Source organism: Oxyura jamaicensis, chromosome Z (genome assembly GCF_011077185.1).
Source record: "Oxyura jamaicensis isolate SHBP4307 breed ruddy duck chromosome Z, BPBGC_Ojam_1.0, whole genome shotgun sequence".
Lineage (NCBI taxonomy): Eukaryota > Metazoa > Chordata > Aves > Anseriformes > Anatidae > Oxyura > Oxyura jamaicensis.
Genome location: NC_048926.1, coordinates 26,435,467 through 26,451,213, shown reverse-complemented (window position 1 = coordinate 26,451,213; position 15,747 = coordinate 26,435,467). Strand labels below are relative to the sequence as shown.

The 15,747-nt window shown below is 43.9% G+C and overlaps 1 protein-coding gene and 1 long non-coding RNA gene across 7 annotated transcripts in view; both read right to left on the bottom strand.

The window, feature by feature from the left end:
- The window catches only part of FAM169A (family with sequence similarity 169 member A), a 46,676-nt gene that overhangs the window by 11,103 nt on the left and 19,826 nt on the right, over nucleotides 1-15,747 (bottom strand). For 5 of the 6 annotated variants that reach the window (XM_035309137.1, XM_035309141.1, XM_035309143.1 and 2 more), the window contains 4 exons: nucleotides 14,671-14,842; nucleotides 12,206-12,385; nucleotides 10,892-11,020; nucleotides 10,568-10,677 (listed from right to left, as the gene is read on the bottom strand). In XM_035309137.1, the coding sequence (XP_035165028.1) occupies nucleotides 10,568-10,677; nucleotides 10,892-11,020; nucleotides 12,206-12,385; nucleotides 14,671-14,842 (591 nt within the window). The remainder of the gene's footprint in view (nucleotides 1-10,567; nucleotides 10,678-10,891; nucleotides 11,021-12,205; nucleotides 12,386-14,670; nucleotides 14,843-15,747) is intronic. The other variant, XM_035309138.1, reaches the window with a different exon arrangement.
- On the bottom strand, nucleotides 533-9,478 carry LOC118155730. The gene is made up of 3 exons (XR_004745987.1): nucleotides 9,468-9,478; nucleotides 6,597-6,601; nucleotides 533-596 (listed from the first exon to the last, which is right to left on the bottom strand). It is a non-coding gene; the product is annotated as an uncharacterized LOC118155730 (long non-coding RNA).

Here is a 15,747-nt window from a genome sequence, read left to right as displayed (position 1 = left end):
ATTTATTGGACTGTGTGGATCCGATGGCCTGGCACATTGGAACCACAAGAATACAAAGCTCTAGTGGACACTGGCACACAATGTACCTTAATGCCATCAGGCTACCAAGGGACAGAACCCATCTGTATCTCTGGAGTGACAGGGGGATCCCAACAGCTAACTGGATTGGAAGCTGAAGGGAGTCTAACTGGGAAGGAGTGGCAAAAGCATCCCATTGTGAATGGCCCGGAGGGTCCATGCATCCTTGGCATAGACTACCTCAAGAGAGGGTACTTCAAGGATCCAAAAGGGTACCGGTGGGCTTTTGGCATAGCTGCTTTGAGCACAGAGAAGATTAGGCAGCTCTCTACCCTGCCTGGCCTTTCAGAAGACCCCTCCATTGTAGGACTGCTGAAGGTTGAAGAACAGCAGGTACCAATCGCTACCATAATGGTACACTGATGGCAATATCACACAAACTGAGACTCCCTGATTCCCATCCATGAGTTGAGTCATCGGCTGGAGAGTCAAGGAGTGATCAGCAAGACTCGCTCACCCTTTAATAGTCCTATATGGCCAGTGCAAAAGTCTAACGGTGAGTGGAGGCTAACGGTGGACTGAACAAAGTCAGGCTACTGCTGAGTGCTGCAGTGCTGGACATGCTAGAACTCCAGTACGAACTACAGTCAAAGGCAGCCAAGTGGTATGCCAAAATTGGTATCACTAATGCATTTTTCTCCATCCCTTTGGCAGCAGCACGCAGGCTGCAGTTTGCTTTCACTTGGAGGGGCATCCAATACACCTGGAATCGACTGCCCCAGGGGTGGAAACACAGCCCTACCATTTGCCATGGACTGATCCAGTCTGCCCTGGAACAAGGGGGAGCTCCTGAATACCTGCAGTACATTGATGACATCCTCTTGTGGGGCAACACAGCAGAAAAAGTTTTTGAGAAAGGGAAGAAAGTGATCCATATTATCCTGAAAGCTGGTTTTGCCATTAAAAAGAGTAAGGTCAAGGGGCCAGCACAGGAAATCCAGTTCCTGGGGATAAAATGGCAGGATGGACGTCGCCATATTTCGATGGATGTGATCAACAAAATAACGGCAATGTCTCCGCCAACTAGCAAAAAGGAAACGCAAGCTTTCCTAGGCCTTGTGGGATTCTGGAGAATGCATGTTCCAGGCTATAGCAGCTTGTGAGTCCTCTATATCAAGTGACTCAAAAGAGAAACTATTTTGAGTGGAGCCCCAAGCAACAACAGGCCTTTTGAACAACTCAAACAAGAAATAGCTCGTGCAGTAGCCCTTGGGCCTTTCCGTACTGGACCAGCTGTGCAAAACATACTTTACACTGCAGCTGCAGAGCATGGCCTCACCTGGAGCCTCTGGCAGAAAACCCCAGAAGAAACTCAAGGTCGACCTCTGGGTTTCTGGAGCCAGGGCTATCGAGGATCAAAAGCCAATTACACCCCAATTGAAAAAGAGATACTAACAGCATATGAGGGTGTTCGAGCTGCTTCAGAAGTTGTGGGTACAGAAGCACAGCTCCTCTTGGCACCACGGCTACCTGTGTTACATTGGATGTTCAAAGGGAAAATACCCACTACACACCATGCAACTGACGCTACGTGGAGTAAGTGGACAGTGTTAATTACACAGCGGGCTCAAATGGGAAAACCCAGGCACCCAGGAATCCTGGAAGAGATCATGGACTGGCCGGAAGGCAGAGATTTCGGAGTGCCCACAGAAGAAGTAACCCGTGCTGAAGAGGCACCACCATATAATGAGTTGCCAGAAGACAGAAAGCAGTCGTGTTGTTCACTGACGGATCCTGCCGTGTGGTAGGGAGCCATCGGAAATGGAAAGCTGCTGTGTGGAGTCCCACACGACGCGTTGTGGAGGCCATGGAGGGGGAAGGGGAAGGCGAGTCGAGTCAGTATGCAGAAGTAAAAGTCATACAACTAGCCCTAGAGATTGCCAGAAGAGAAAAATGGCCAGTACTGCATCTCTACTCTGACTCATGGATGCAAATGCTCTGTGGGGGTGGCTGCAGCAATGGAAACAGAGCAACTGGCAGTGCAGAGGTAAACCTATCTGGGCTACTACGCTGTGACAAGATATTGCTGCCTGGGTAGAAAACCTGGATGTAAAAGTACGTCACTTAGATGCCCACATGCCCAAGAGTCACGCTTGTGTTGGGTCTGTCTGGGATGGAGTCACCTTTCTCTGCAGCAGCCCACACAGTGCTGTGCTCTGCCCTTGTAGCTGGAACAGCAGTGGTATCACTCCAGTGTTGTGTCTGCTGCTGACAGTGCTGACACAGCATCAGGACTCCCTCCAAGCCCCCAAGAGCCAGCACGCTGGGGGTGGGCAAGTGATGGGGAAGGGACATCACCAGGGCACCTGACCTAAACCAACCAAAGGGACATTCCATAACACCTGATGTCACACTCAGCAATAAAAGGGGGGCTTTCGCTGGGGAAGGTGGTCCTCCTGAACAACCGGTATGCGTTTTGAGGCCCTGCTTCCCAGGACGTGGCCGAACATCTCTCGTTGATGGGAAGCAGAGAATAACTTTTTTTCCTTTCTTTCTGTGCTTCGGTGTGGCCTTGTTTCTTTTGTTTCTTTTTCTCCCCTTTCCCTTTAATTAAATCACTCTCATCTCAAACCTCGAGCTCTTTGTGTTGTCTTTTCTCCCCCTTCCTCTTTGAGGAGGGGAGGAGTGAGAGAGCAGTTGTGGTGGAGCTCGGCTACCCACACAAGTAAAACCACCACAATGCTACTGAAGAACATCAGAACAACAAAGAGGTGTATCGAGCTTCAAAAATTGAAGTAGCTCAGGTGGACCCAGACTGGGGACGTAAGGGTGAGCTGTTTGTAGCTCAGTGGGCCCATGAAACATCAAGGTATCTGGGGAGGGATGCCACATACAGATGGGCTCGTGACCGAGGGGTGGATCTGACCATTGAGGCCATCACACAGGTTACCCATGAGTGTGAGACCTGTGCTGCAGTCAAGAGAGCCATGAAGGTAAAGTCTCCCTGGAACAGGAGGAGGTGGCTAGGGTTTTGATATGGTGAGGCCTGGCAAATTGACTGTATCAGACCACTTCCACAAACCTGCCAAGGCAAACGGTACATACTCACCATGGTAGAAGCAACAACTGGGTGGCTGGAAACATACCCCGTAAACCATGCCACAGCCTGAAACACTATCTTGGGCCTAGAAAGGCAAGTGCTGTGGCATCATGGTACACCAGAAAGAATTGAGTCTGACAATGGGAGTCATTTCTGAAACAATCTTCTCACCTCCTGGGCCAAGAGGCATGGTATTGAGTAGGTGTATCGTGTCCCTTATCACCAACAAGCCTCTGGGAAGGTTGAGAGGTACAATGGACTGTTAAAGACTACGTTAAGAGCATTGGGTACTGGGACATGGAAACAATGGGACATAAATCTACCAGAAGCCACTTGGCCAGTTAATAACAGAGGGTCTGACAGCCATTGCTGGTCCTGCTTAAACAAAACCCCTACACATGGTGAAAGGAGCTGAAGTCCCCATAGTGCATGTAGGAAAGTGGATGGGGAAGGTGGTGTGGGTTGCTCCTGCCTTGGGAAAAGGCAAACCCACTTGTGGGATTGTCTTCACCCAAAGACCAGGGTATACCTGGTGAGTAATGCAGAAGGATGGGGATATCAGGTGTGTGCCTCAAGGAGATCTAACTTTGGGAGAAAACTAATCTGTAATCCAAGTTATATGTTGTAGGAAGATGCTGCAAGATCAACGACAGGTCAACTTAGCAAGGAACTGGGCAAGTGCAACAAGAACTTGAGCTAAGCTGGTGCTGGTGTCCAGACATCCAACTCTGCCTGCTCTGAGTGACCACTTTGGCAGATGAAGACTAAATTGTCAACAGTTCTTATGGACATTTTCCAAGAAAGACTTACAGAATGTGAAGATGTACTTACCTATCAATTTGTTAAAGAACAAGGAACAACGGTGAGGAGAATATGCCAAAGTATGAGGGACCTGAGAGTGACACAAATGTTATGGAATAAGAGGTAGAGGTTTGTCCTGATTTCAGTTAGGACAGAGTTATTTTTTCCTCCTAGTAGCTGGTAGGGTGCTATGTTTTGGATTAGGATGAGAAGAGTGCTGATAACACGCTGATGTTTTAATTGTTACAGAGCAATGCTTACACCAAGCCAAGGACTTTTCAGCTTCTCACTCTGTCCTGCCAGCGGGCAGGCTGGGGGTGCAGCAAGAGCTGGGAGGGGACAGACCCAGGACAGCTGACCCAAACTGGCCAAAGGGGTATTCCATACCTTATGGCGTTATGCTGAACAATATATAGGGGTGGCTGGCCGGGGTGGGGGGACTGGCTGCTCAGGGTTGGCTGGGCATCAGTCAGCGGGTAGTGAGCAATTGCATTGTGCATCACTTGTTTTGTACACACTACTACTATTATTATTATTTCCTATCTTAATAAACTGTCTTTATCTCAACCCACAGGCTTTCCTTTCCCGTTTCTCTCCCCCATCCCAGAGAGTGAGGGGGGAGGGTGAGCGAACGGCTGTGTGGTGTTTAGCTGCCGGCTGGGTTAAACCACAACAAGGTTGTACTGGGTCTGGCTGGGATGTTACCTTTCCCTGCAGCAGCCCATACAGTGCTGCGCTCTGCACTTGTAGCTAGAACAGCAGTGGTATCACACCGGTGTTGTGTCTGCTGCTGAGCAGTGCTGGCACAGCATCAGGACTCTCTCTGACCCTCCTAGGGGGTGGGCAAAAACGTGAGAGAGAAACATCACCAGGGCAGCTGACCTAAACCAACCAAAGGGATATTCCATACCATGTGGTGTCACACTCAGCAATAAAAGGTGGAAAAAGGAAGAGTGGAGGGGTGGGCTCTCGTTGCGAAAAAGTCTGTCCTCCTCCCGAACACCGGCTATGTGCATTGAGGCCCTGCTTCAAGGCCATGGCCAAGCATCGCTCATTTGTGGGAAGTAGAGAGTTATTCCCTTTCCCCCTTTCCCTTTCTTCCCTTTAGTTGAATTGCTTAATTAATAATAATATTTCCTTAATATTTTTCCCCCTTTAATTAAATTATCCTTATCTCAACCTGTGAGTTCTTTCTTTTACTTCTTTACACTTTGATAGAGGAAGGGTCAAGTATACTACGCAGCTTAATGAGAAAGCTGTCAAAGCGCAGTGGCAGACTGCATTCTAACAGGCAGGCAGTGAGGAGTCAATGAAAAGTGATTTCAATTAAGAACAGAAAATAATTTCTCAAGTGACTGGCTAAAAACTGTAATGGGTCCAACTAGGATGGAATTAAACAGTTCCATCTTAACAAGTATAGGTACATCTGTTAAGGGTATATCTTAACAGATCTTCAGATCTTTTTTTTTTTAAATCATCTTTACAGAATCACAGAACTGTAGCGGTTGGAAGGGACCTCAAAAGATCGAGTCCAACCCCCCCTGCCAAAGCAGGTTCCTTAGAGCAGGTTGCCCAGGTAGGCATCCAGATTGGCCTTGAATATCTCCAGAGAAGGAGACTCCACAACCTCCCTGGGCAGCCTGTCCCAGTGCTCCGTCACCCTCACTGTGAAGAAGTTCTTTCGTATATAGGTGCAGAACTTCCTGTGCTTTGTCTTGCAGCCATTGCCCCTTGTCCTATCTCCACAAACCACTGAAAAGAAGTTGGCCAAATCCCTCTGTCTCCCACACCTCAGGTATTTATACACATTGATGAGATGGCCACGTTCCTTTTAATGCATGCCAGGATCCCATTGGCCTTCTTGGCCACGAGGGCACACTGCTGGCTCATGGTCAACCTGTCATCCACCAGGACCCCCAGGTCCTTCTCCGCAGAGCTCCTCTCCAGCAGGTCGTCCCCCAGCCTGTACTGATATGTCTGGTTGTTCCTTCCCAGGTGCAGGACTCTACACTTGCTCTTGTTAAACCTCATTTGGTTTCTTCCTGCCCATCTCTCCAGCCTGTCCAGGTCTCGCTGAATGGCAGCACAGCCTTCTGGTGTGTCAGCCACTCCTCCCAGCTTTGTGTCATCGGCGTACTTGCTGAGGGCAGACACTATTCCCCTCATCAAGGTTGTTGACGAAGATGTTGAACAAGACCAGACCCAGCACCGACCCCTGGGGAACACCGCTAGTCACAGGCCTCCAGCCGGACTCTGCTCCGCCGATCACCACCCTCTGAGCTCAGCCAGTCAGCCAGTTCTCAACACACCTTACTGTCCACTCCTCTATCCCACACTTTCACAGCTTTGCTAGCAGCATGTCATGGGAGACAGTATCAAAAGCCTTGCTAAAGTCAAGGTAGATGACATCCATTGCTCTCCCCTCATCTACACAGCTGCTGATGCCATCATAGAAGGCAATGAGGTTGGTCGAGCATGACTTCCCCTTGGTGAATCCATGCTGACTGCTCCTCATGACCTTCTCTTCCGATTGCTTGGAGATGGCATCCAGAACAAGCTGTTCCAACACCTTTCCAGGGACAGAGGTGAGACCAACTGGGCTGTAGTTTTCCACATCCTCCTTCTTGCCCTTCCTGAAGACCAGAGTGACATTGACTGTCCTCCAGTCTTCAGGCACCTCTCCTGTTCCCCAGGACCTTTCAAAGATGATAGAGAGTGGTTCGGCAATCACAACTGCCAGCTCCCTTAGCACACGCGGATGCATCCCATCGGGACCCATGGATTTGTGTGCGTTGAGCCCACTCAGACACTCCTGAACCGCTCTCTTGTCAACCAGGGGGGAGCCCTCCATTTCCCAGACCTTTTGTCCTCCCGCCAGGGTTGAGGAGTCCCAGGGGGAGTCATTGAAGCAAAGACAGCATTCAGCATCTCCGCCTTCTCAGCGTCTCCCGTTACCAGGACACCCCCTTGTTCAGCAAGGGACCCACGTTATCCCTAGTCTTCCTTTTACTCTTCACATACTTAAAAAAAAAAACAAACTTATTATCCTTTATCTCTTTTGCAAGCCTCATCTCTAGCTGGGCTTTAGCCTTCCTCATTGCATCCCTGTAGGTCCTGACAACACTTCTATACTCCTCCCAAGAGGACAGGCCATTTTTCCACGTTTCATAGACCTTCCTCTTCCTTTTGATCTTATCGATGCGCTCCTTGCTCATCCATGCAGGTCTCCTGCCCCCCTTCCCCTATTTCCTACTCTTCGGGATGCACCAATGCTGAGCTTGATTCTGAGCTTGGAAGAAGTGCTGTTCAAATGTAACCCAGCTCTCACAAGCACCCTTGCCTTCTAGCAACCTAGCCTATGAGATACTCCCAAGCAGGTCCTGGAAGAGGTCGAGGTTGGCTCTTCAGAAATCCAGGGTAGCAATCCTGCTTTTAGCCATACTTCTTCTACCAAGTTCCATCTTGAACTCTACCATCTCATTGTCGCTGCGTCCCAAGCTGCCCCCAACCTTCACATCCCTAACAAGCCCATCCCTATTAGTAAGGACAAGGCCCAGGAGCACCCCCCACCTTGTCAGCTCCTCCACTACCTGCATCAGAAAATTGTCTTCAACGCATTGTAGGAACCGTTCGGACTAAGTGTGCCTGGCCAAGTTGCTTACCCAGCAGATGTCTGGGTAATTGAAGTCCCCCATGAGAACCAGCACCCATGATCTTGAGGCTACTACCAGCTGCTTGTAGAAGGCCTTATCAACCTCCTCCTCCTGATCTGGTGACCTGTAGTACACCCCAACAGCGTCCCCCATGCCAGCCCACCCCTTAATTCTCACCCACAAGCTCTCCACTTGTCCTTCACCCTCCCCCAGGTGGAGCTGGGTACACTCTAATTGCTCCCTCACATAAAGGACAACCCCACCCCCACGCTTCCCCAGCCTGTCTTTCCTAAAGAGGACATAGCCCTCCATGGCAGCGTTCCAGTCATGCGAGCTGTCCCACCATGTCTCTGTGATCACAACGAGATCATGCCCCCCCCAACCAAACACAGATCTTGAGCTCATCCTGTTTATTTCCCATGCTCCGCGCATTGGTGTACAGGCACTTTAGGGAAGCAGCAGGTGCAGTTACCCCTGGGGGGATGCAAGAAGATTCCGGATGGGGTATTGGGATTGTTACCTTCTCTGAGGAGCCCTCAGACAATCCTATGGGACAACTCAGAGGTTTTTCCCTACTGTCTTCAACAGTGACAGCAGTGACAACTTCCCCAGCCCTTCTGTCACTTACAGCTCCCCTCCCTACCCCCATCAAACCTAGCTTAAAGCCCTGGTAATCAGCCCAGAGAGCTTGCTCCCTGACACACTTGTGCCCCACTTGCTGAGTTGGAGTCGATCAGCAGCCCACATACCCTGCTTCTCAAAATACCCAAATCCTTCTTCCAGACACCACCCCTCAGCCCGTCATTCACCTGTCCTGTTCTCCTCCTCCTTTCTGGGTCCCAGTCACCCAGTGGGAGGACAGAAGAGAACACTACCTGCACCCCTGATCCCTTCAACAACCTTCCCAGGGAGGAAGGTTGTTACCATCTTTACTACCAAGTATGATTTTTTTCTCCTGATTTTTACTTCTGTCCCCAACATTGAAAATAATTTAACATTATAATTAACACTACCAAGTTTTTCCTAACCATTAAGTTCACAGAAGGTGTCCACAGAATGCTAGGAGTTTGTTTATTTTCAGAAAGGTCTATACTAGAATAGTTAATAAAACATAACAAGACACTTATCTTTACACTTGTCTTGTATTTTGTAGTCTAATTTTTATCATGCCATGCAATAAAGTATGGCAACCCGTAAGTTATCATTAAAAAAAATGATCAGACAACGAAAAACAGAGCATAGTGATACAGCAGTGATGCAGGTTACATGTGCATCAGCACAAGATGCTGCTTATATCAGAGCTCTCTCTCTAGAGCTCTTTTGCCTCACTCTTACACACCACCCCCATATTTCCATTTTCTTCTGAACGTTAGAAGACAATTCAGTGGTAAAGCAGTTGACAACTGAACTGGATCCCAGCTATACTTATTGAAACAAGAGTATACATATGGATGTCTTAGCTGCTGCAAGTAATCTAGGTAATCAAGTAATCAATAAAACGTATCTAGATTTTCTGCTGCCTTTTCAGCCTCACTTTAAGCACTACCCAAGGAAGTTTACAAGTGGCTACATGCAGATTTTGCTCCTTGAAATAGTTTCATGTAAGCTTTAAATACGTAAGAATTTATAGACTAATGGTACATTATTTTAACATTAAAACACACAAAACAGGATGTGAAATGTACAAGTGTATTTGGAAGACGTTTTTCCTCATGTCTGGGGGAAGGAGCACTTTTTATTTTTGTTTTGTTTAGTGATCCAACAGCTTTCAAAGCATTGCAGAGCTCCCTACTGACAGCACTGGTGCCAAGGAGAGGAATGCCAGTGATTCTACCAAGCTGGAAGGAGTTGGAACACTTTGGAATCTATTATTTTACTCTTCTTGAAGAAGAGACAGGGCTTGAATTCTTAACTCACGGCCACAAAAGTCTTAAGAACTACTAATATCCCTTTGCCTTTTTCTCCAAGTATATCAATATAGCTCTACAACTAAAATATGCAAACCAGATCTTTTGGCTGATATGACCATTACTGGAATCTGAATCTTAGACTCAGTTCTAGATTTATGCTGAAGACTGTTATAATTTAAAGAAGTGTACATAATAAAGACAATTAAGAGTTACAGCTTTTGGTCAGTTAGAGACTGAAAACATCACTACTTTGCTGCAGAAAGCTGCAGTCTTCCTATATAGGTGGTGTATAACCTAGAATGCCAATACTTTCCATTGTATTAAACTGTGATGTGAATGTGTACTTCCATAAGCACTTTTCCTCATTCCCTTCACTCCTGCAATGACTCTACTGTTCAACAGCCTTTCTAGACCATTCAATCTCAGAGCCAATTGAACCACTTTCCTGGTCTATGCCACTGGCAAACAACTCAAATTATGAAACACTAATAGTGGTGACACAGACCTTCTGCACACAACGGGAAAAGGTAGAGACCCCTATACTTCCAGAAAAGGTGTATTTTTAATCCCTGGTTAGTCTGTCACCTCAGTGGGAAACTTTACATGTACCCAAAAAGTAACAAGAGCACTTGTCTTTTATAATGGAGACTTGAGCTGATTCAATTCTGACATGGACGAAAATAATTTCTTATACTTTATTTTTATGCTTTACTTAGTAATAAACCAATCAAAAAGAGAAGCATCACTTTCTGCTAAGTGTCATAGGTTGTGTCAGACTGGTTGCCACAGACAGTGGTGAGACAAGGAAAGTACAAGTTCTCTACATAATCAAGGACTGTTCAAGTATTTGAGACAGAAATATACATCATGCATCAAATACACTGGGATCAAATACACTAATCTGCTAAAATCCTTCATTTGTTAAGTTCAGTAATGTGTTCTTTTGTAGAATTTAAAAATATTTACTGAACATAGGGAACTGGTAATTACAGTCAGAAAAATTGGACAAAATACATTATATGATTATAGAAGACTTAAAAGCTCTCAAGCTTTTTTTACATTTGGAAAACAGTCTGTATTCCTACAGTTACCTGTGGTTCTAGATCAGTCTTCTGTTCACTTGCTTCAGATTCTGCTGCAGATTGCCAAAAATGATCCTCTGTCTGGAAACTCATTTTTTCTTTCTCAGAGGCTTCTGTTGTTAAGAACATTTAAAAGAGGCAATAGTAAGAAAAATGTATGATCTTTAAAAAACAATTAACTGTTCCTAATATAATCTCACAGATCTCAGAACAAAGATTTTTCTACTAGTCTCCATGGGCAATGTTCATAGAAGTCACTGTCGAACAACTGCCCTACAATGCAACTTTTACGGACTGTAAGAAAACATCAAAACAAAGCATCCATACCTTCAAGTTTGAGCTTTTCCCTTTGCAATACAGTGGCAATGGATGTTCTCTGGAACCAAGATCCAGCTCCTTCTGCTTCACACAAAAGGTCGTGATCCCCAGGGTACTTCTCAAAATACTTCTTACAAGCTGAGCAAATGTAAGAAAAAACATCCTATTATGCATACTATATACTCAACTGTACCTCTTTTTTTCTGAAATAAATTATTTTGCAGTCTTCCATCATACACAAACCACCAGAGAAAGAACTGTTCATCAAATCAATCCAGTCTAAATAAATGTAATACTACTTTACTTTCCATTGCTGTCTTAAACCATAAATAAAAATTAGAAAGGATTTTTCTTCTCTACGAACCCACTTTGGGGATTTTAAAGCTTCAACCTTTTATTTCTCACCTGATTCCTTACTAATGGATAGTCCCAATGGACAAAATTCCTGCTTCACATAGTGTCAGTATCATAGAATAGCTTAGGTTGGAAGAGACCTTAAACACCACCTGGTTCCAACCCCCCTGCCATGGGCAGGGACACCTCCCTCAAGATCAGGTTGCCCAAAACCCCATCCAGCCTGGCCTTGAACATTTCCAGGGATGGGGCATTCACAGCTTCTCTGGGCATCCTGTTGTAGTGATTCACCACTCCCATAGATAAGAATTTCTTCCTTATATCTAACCTAAATATCTTCTTTCAGTTTAAAGCCATTACCCTTCATTCTACTACTACGTGTCCTTGTAAAAAGGACCTCTCCAGCCTGCTCACTTTCAGCTGGAGAAAGACAATGCTTCTCGCCTGCACAGTCCAAAGCAACATCATTTCCAGAATGTTTGTCTTTCCTAGATGACATAACCCTCTTGGGTTGTTAATGAAAGAGCCAGAAGTGGTTTCTTTGTGTATTAAGACTTTTCCTTCTTACACTTAAGTTATATATAGCCTCGTATGCTGACCTGACCAGAAAAATCTGAGAAAGCCTGAATTAAATGACTTTGTGAGGCTTAGGAGTGAGCAAGGAAGAGGTGCTAAATATGTAGGAAGATCATACACAGGAACAACTCAGTCCAGTGTGGAAGGAATGAATATGTAAATATCACAGATGTAGCAGAGAACCAGCAAAGATCCAATAATTTAATCTCACACAGAAGATTAGTCTAATCAGGAAATACTTCACCATCTTAAACAAATCAAGATTTTCAGCCTTCACTGGAGAGCAGAACTTCTAACACAAACTGAGGATGAAGCCATATGTAGTTTCAATGATAGTAATAATTTGGATGCATAAAGAAAACAAAGACCAGACAAATAAATGAAAGAGCTTGCCTATGCACATTAAGGTTGACAGCGGGTACCGTAGGCCAAGAATGTCTTCAGTAAAGGAATCCACATAGTCTTCCAACATCATTAGCCCGAAGTCCTTCCCACGATGCTTCTTTCTTACAAACATTGTGTCTAGCACTGGAAGCTGGTAACACTTACTAACGTAAGAGCTACAAACACTTCCTGAAATAACAGGAGGGAAAAAAAATCCACCATTACATCAACACAGACATGCTACAGCACAGACTTCAGCGTATTCAAATAAAGATTTATTAAAAATGTCAAGTCACATAATTATAAATCACATATACAACATTAAAGTAATAAAAATAATTTATAACATTTATTAACAATAAGCAATTGCTACCAGCCTTTTATTGGCTCTTTAGGCAAGCTCCACAATGTTGCTAAGATATGTCAGATAAATATGTTAGGAAAAGTCTGCTAAAGCAGTCTGGTTGTACCAAAAGAGAGTGGATGGGGGAGAACATGAGGGTGGAGAGAAGGAAGTGGAAGGCCCACTTTGAAATCTCACTATACAATCCCAGTAGGAAACCAGACTGAAAATGAAGATGAAAAAGAGAAGAGAGAAGGAGAAAGGAAAATTAACAAACTAAAATTTTATGTAGAATACCTAACTCTTCAGGACAAATATAATGATGACAATTCAACTTGTTTAAGATTTGAAACAGTAATTCCAAATTTGAAGTGAAACCACAAAAATCCTAGGACACTTTACACTGAAGTTCCCTCCTAAATAACACATTATCCATACGTGAGGTGAAACAGACTATCATAACCTGTAAGTGCTTCAGTATTAGAGGATTCAAAGGGCATCTGTGAACTCAGTGGTGACAAAGTGATGTCATATAATGTCATCACGACAGCACTTCAACTATCCAATCCATTTTCAGGCCCTCATTTTGCCAGTTAGTGTGAACCATATAGAAAAGAACAATCCTTTCCTCTAACAAGGAGATGCATATTAGTTGCCTATATAATATACTTTATTTTGAGACTAATGAACACACCTCATTTTTAAAGTGAAGAAAATGAAGGTAGAGTTATATTACTTGGATACCCTTTGGCATACTAGTCAAGCTCCAATGCTTTCCTAACCATCTGTATCCAGAGTCTTTCTTCACATGAGCTACTCATTCAGAGAGTACAATGCACAATCAAACATATTTGAAATATCGATAACAACTAGAAAGATTAGCCTTCAGTGTTTGCTAACTTAGGACAAATAAGTGTCATAGGATCACAAAAGATATAATAAATGTGTACAAGCATATCACAACTTCAGTGTCACAAACAACTGTCACTATTACAGACTAAAAATGTATCCATTCATCTCATTTCCACCTTTATAAGGCCAGAATAAAAAGCACTGCGATGCAAATACTATTTTGTGACCACCACATTATGGAAGAGACATACACAAATTATGCAATGCTTCAATCCTTTAAGAAAACAGTAATAGAAGAGTCACAAGAAGGTAACAGACAATCAGAACAAATTAGCTGGCTGCTTTCCTATTTTTAAGGTCAGACTAGAAAGGTCAGTGACCCAGGCAGATTATTATTGTATTTTTAACAGTTTGCAAAGGCATGCATGTATGTCAGATGGGGAAACTAGCCTGCAGAACTGCTGATTAATCCAGAATCCATTCACTCCCTTCTAGAGAAGAAACAAAAAGGCCTGATTGTTCCTTTTTGATCAAAAAGTGATATTCCAATAAAGCACTATCAACATGCTAAAGTCTCTTATGTTACTAAATGTCATTCAGCAAAAATTGAAAAACACAAAACCCAAAATAACCAAAATTAAATTCTAATCTTTTCAAAAAACAGGGAAAAAAAATCCAATACTGAAATCTGTAACAAAGGGCATAAACCTACTAGCTAAATAGTATTTTCTGAGGTAATACTCAGGTAGAACGAAAGGGGAACTTGTTTTTTAAATCGCCAAGTGTAGATGAACCTTGTGCCTGTGAGCAAGGCTTCTATGCTGTAATGCTATAAAATGTTTAAGTGAAAGTAACATCATATTGCACAAACATTTCAGATAAACAGGATTTCTTTTTTTTTTTTGACCTAGCTCCAGAATTCAGATAAATAAAAGGAAAAGAATAACAAAAAAAACCAACATGCATTCCAATCCAGCAGTACATGATGTTCTACAAAGAAAATAAGAAAATAAAGCTTTCAGGTGTATCTAATTTCTGTGGCTTTTAATATATTTCATACAGTATGATGAAAGCTACGAACTACTGCTTTAAATTACTAAGTCTTGTAAGTTTAAGTGAAAAATTTTAACTGTAATTTGCCCTTTCATAAATTCAGGAAACCATCAAATCACTAGGCCTGCAAGGCTTGTAAGGTCTACTAAATGCCTTATTTTTCAAGAAAGCTCCCTATCCCCAGCCTTTATCTTCCCCCAAATCCCACTATATTTAAGTGTTTTACCTTTAGGTTTAACAGAATAGAACCCAATAGCTTCTCCTTTTCTCCACAGGATCTTAGCATAGTCATTGCTGCTGTGACAAAGAAATGGGACCTCATTTCTCTCTATTTCTTTCTTGCGATAAATAATCCGATTAAGAACATACAGAACCACTCTCTCCCCCACAGATTTCACCTAAGGAAACAGAGAGGAACATTTTAGAAAGGTGGTCGGTTTAGGTGATACTCACACCGCAGAGATCTTAATTTTCAAAGTTGCATGCTAACACAACTACAGACGGAGTCAAGAGAAGCTGAAAGTATAAAGGAAGCAGTAAGGATAAAGCTCTGAGGCTTCAGGCCAAGGAGATGCCCTGAAGCCATAGTAGTTGGTTAAGTACAAGGCACTACCACAGACAGTGGATCTTTCATACCTACAATGATAGTTCCAATCCAATGGATAAAATCTGATAGAAGTGCTAGGTGTGGTGGTAGGAAATGTTTTGATTTTAACTGAAAGCTTTTTTTTTTTTGATACTATAACAATATGCCAGCCTCAGAGCTTCCAGCCTAGCAGGATAAATCTCACTGGACAGTAGCATTTAGCACACTCAGTCACTGCTCACAGAGTTGCAGACAATGGGATGCAATGCAGTGGAAGAATCAGTTACAACATCTGTGGCATGAAACAAGGAATTGAGTATCCTTTTCTCTGCCCTGCAGGGCTCCTTTCACAAATGAAGTTTAAGTTCACCACTATCCTAACCACTGTAAAGGTAGGAACGTAGGAACCATTCTCCCTTCCCAAGGGAAAAGTCTCAACTACCCTATTTGTAGAAGACTGAGCTTTTCTGAGCACTTACTGTCCTATCATTATGGAGCACACAGAAAACAATGCAACATGACAAATTATCTAGAGTAAATCCAATTCAAGAATCAAAGAAGAGTGCCCAGACTCCATGAGCAAATATGAATGATGTTCCTGGAAAAATACAAATTTCCACTTTTGGAGAAAACACAACTCCATACTACACAGGTGTCAGTAATCAATAACAAAGCTCAATGATGAACAAAAAGGCAGATTCCAGACAACTATTTTTC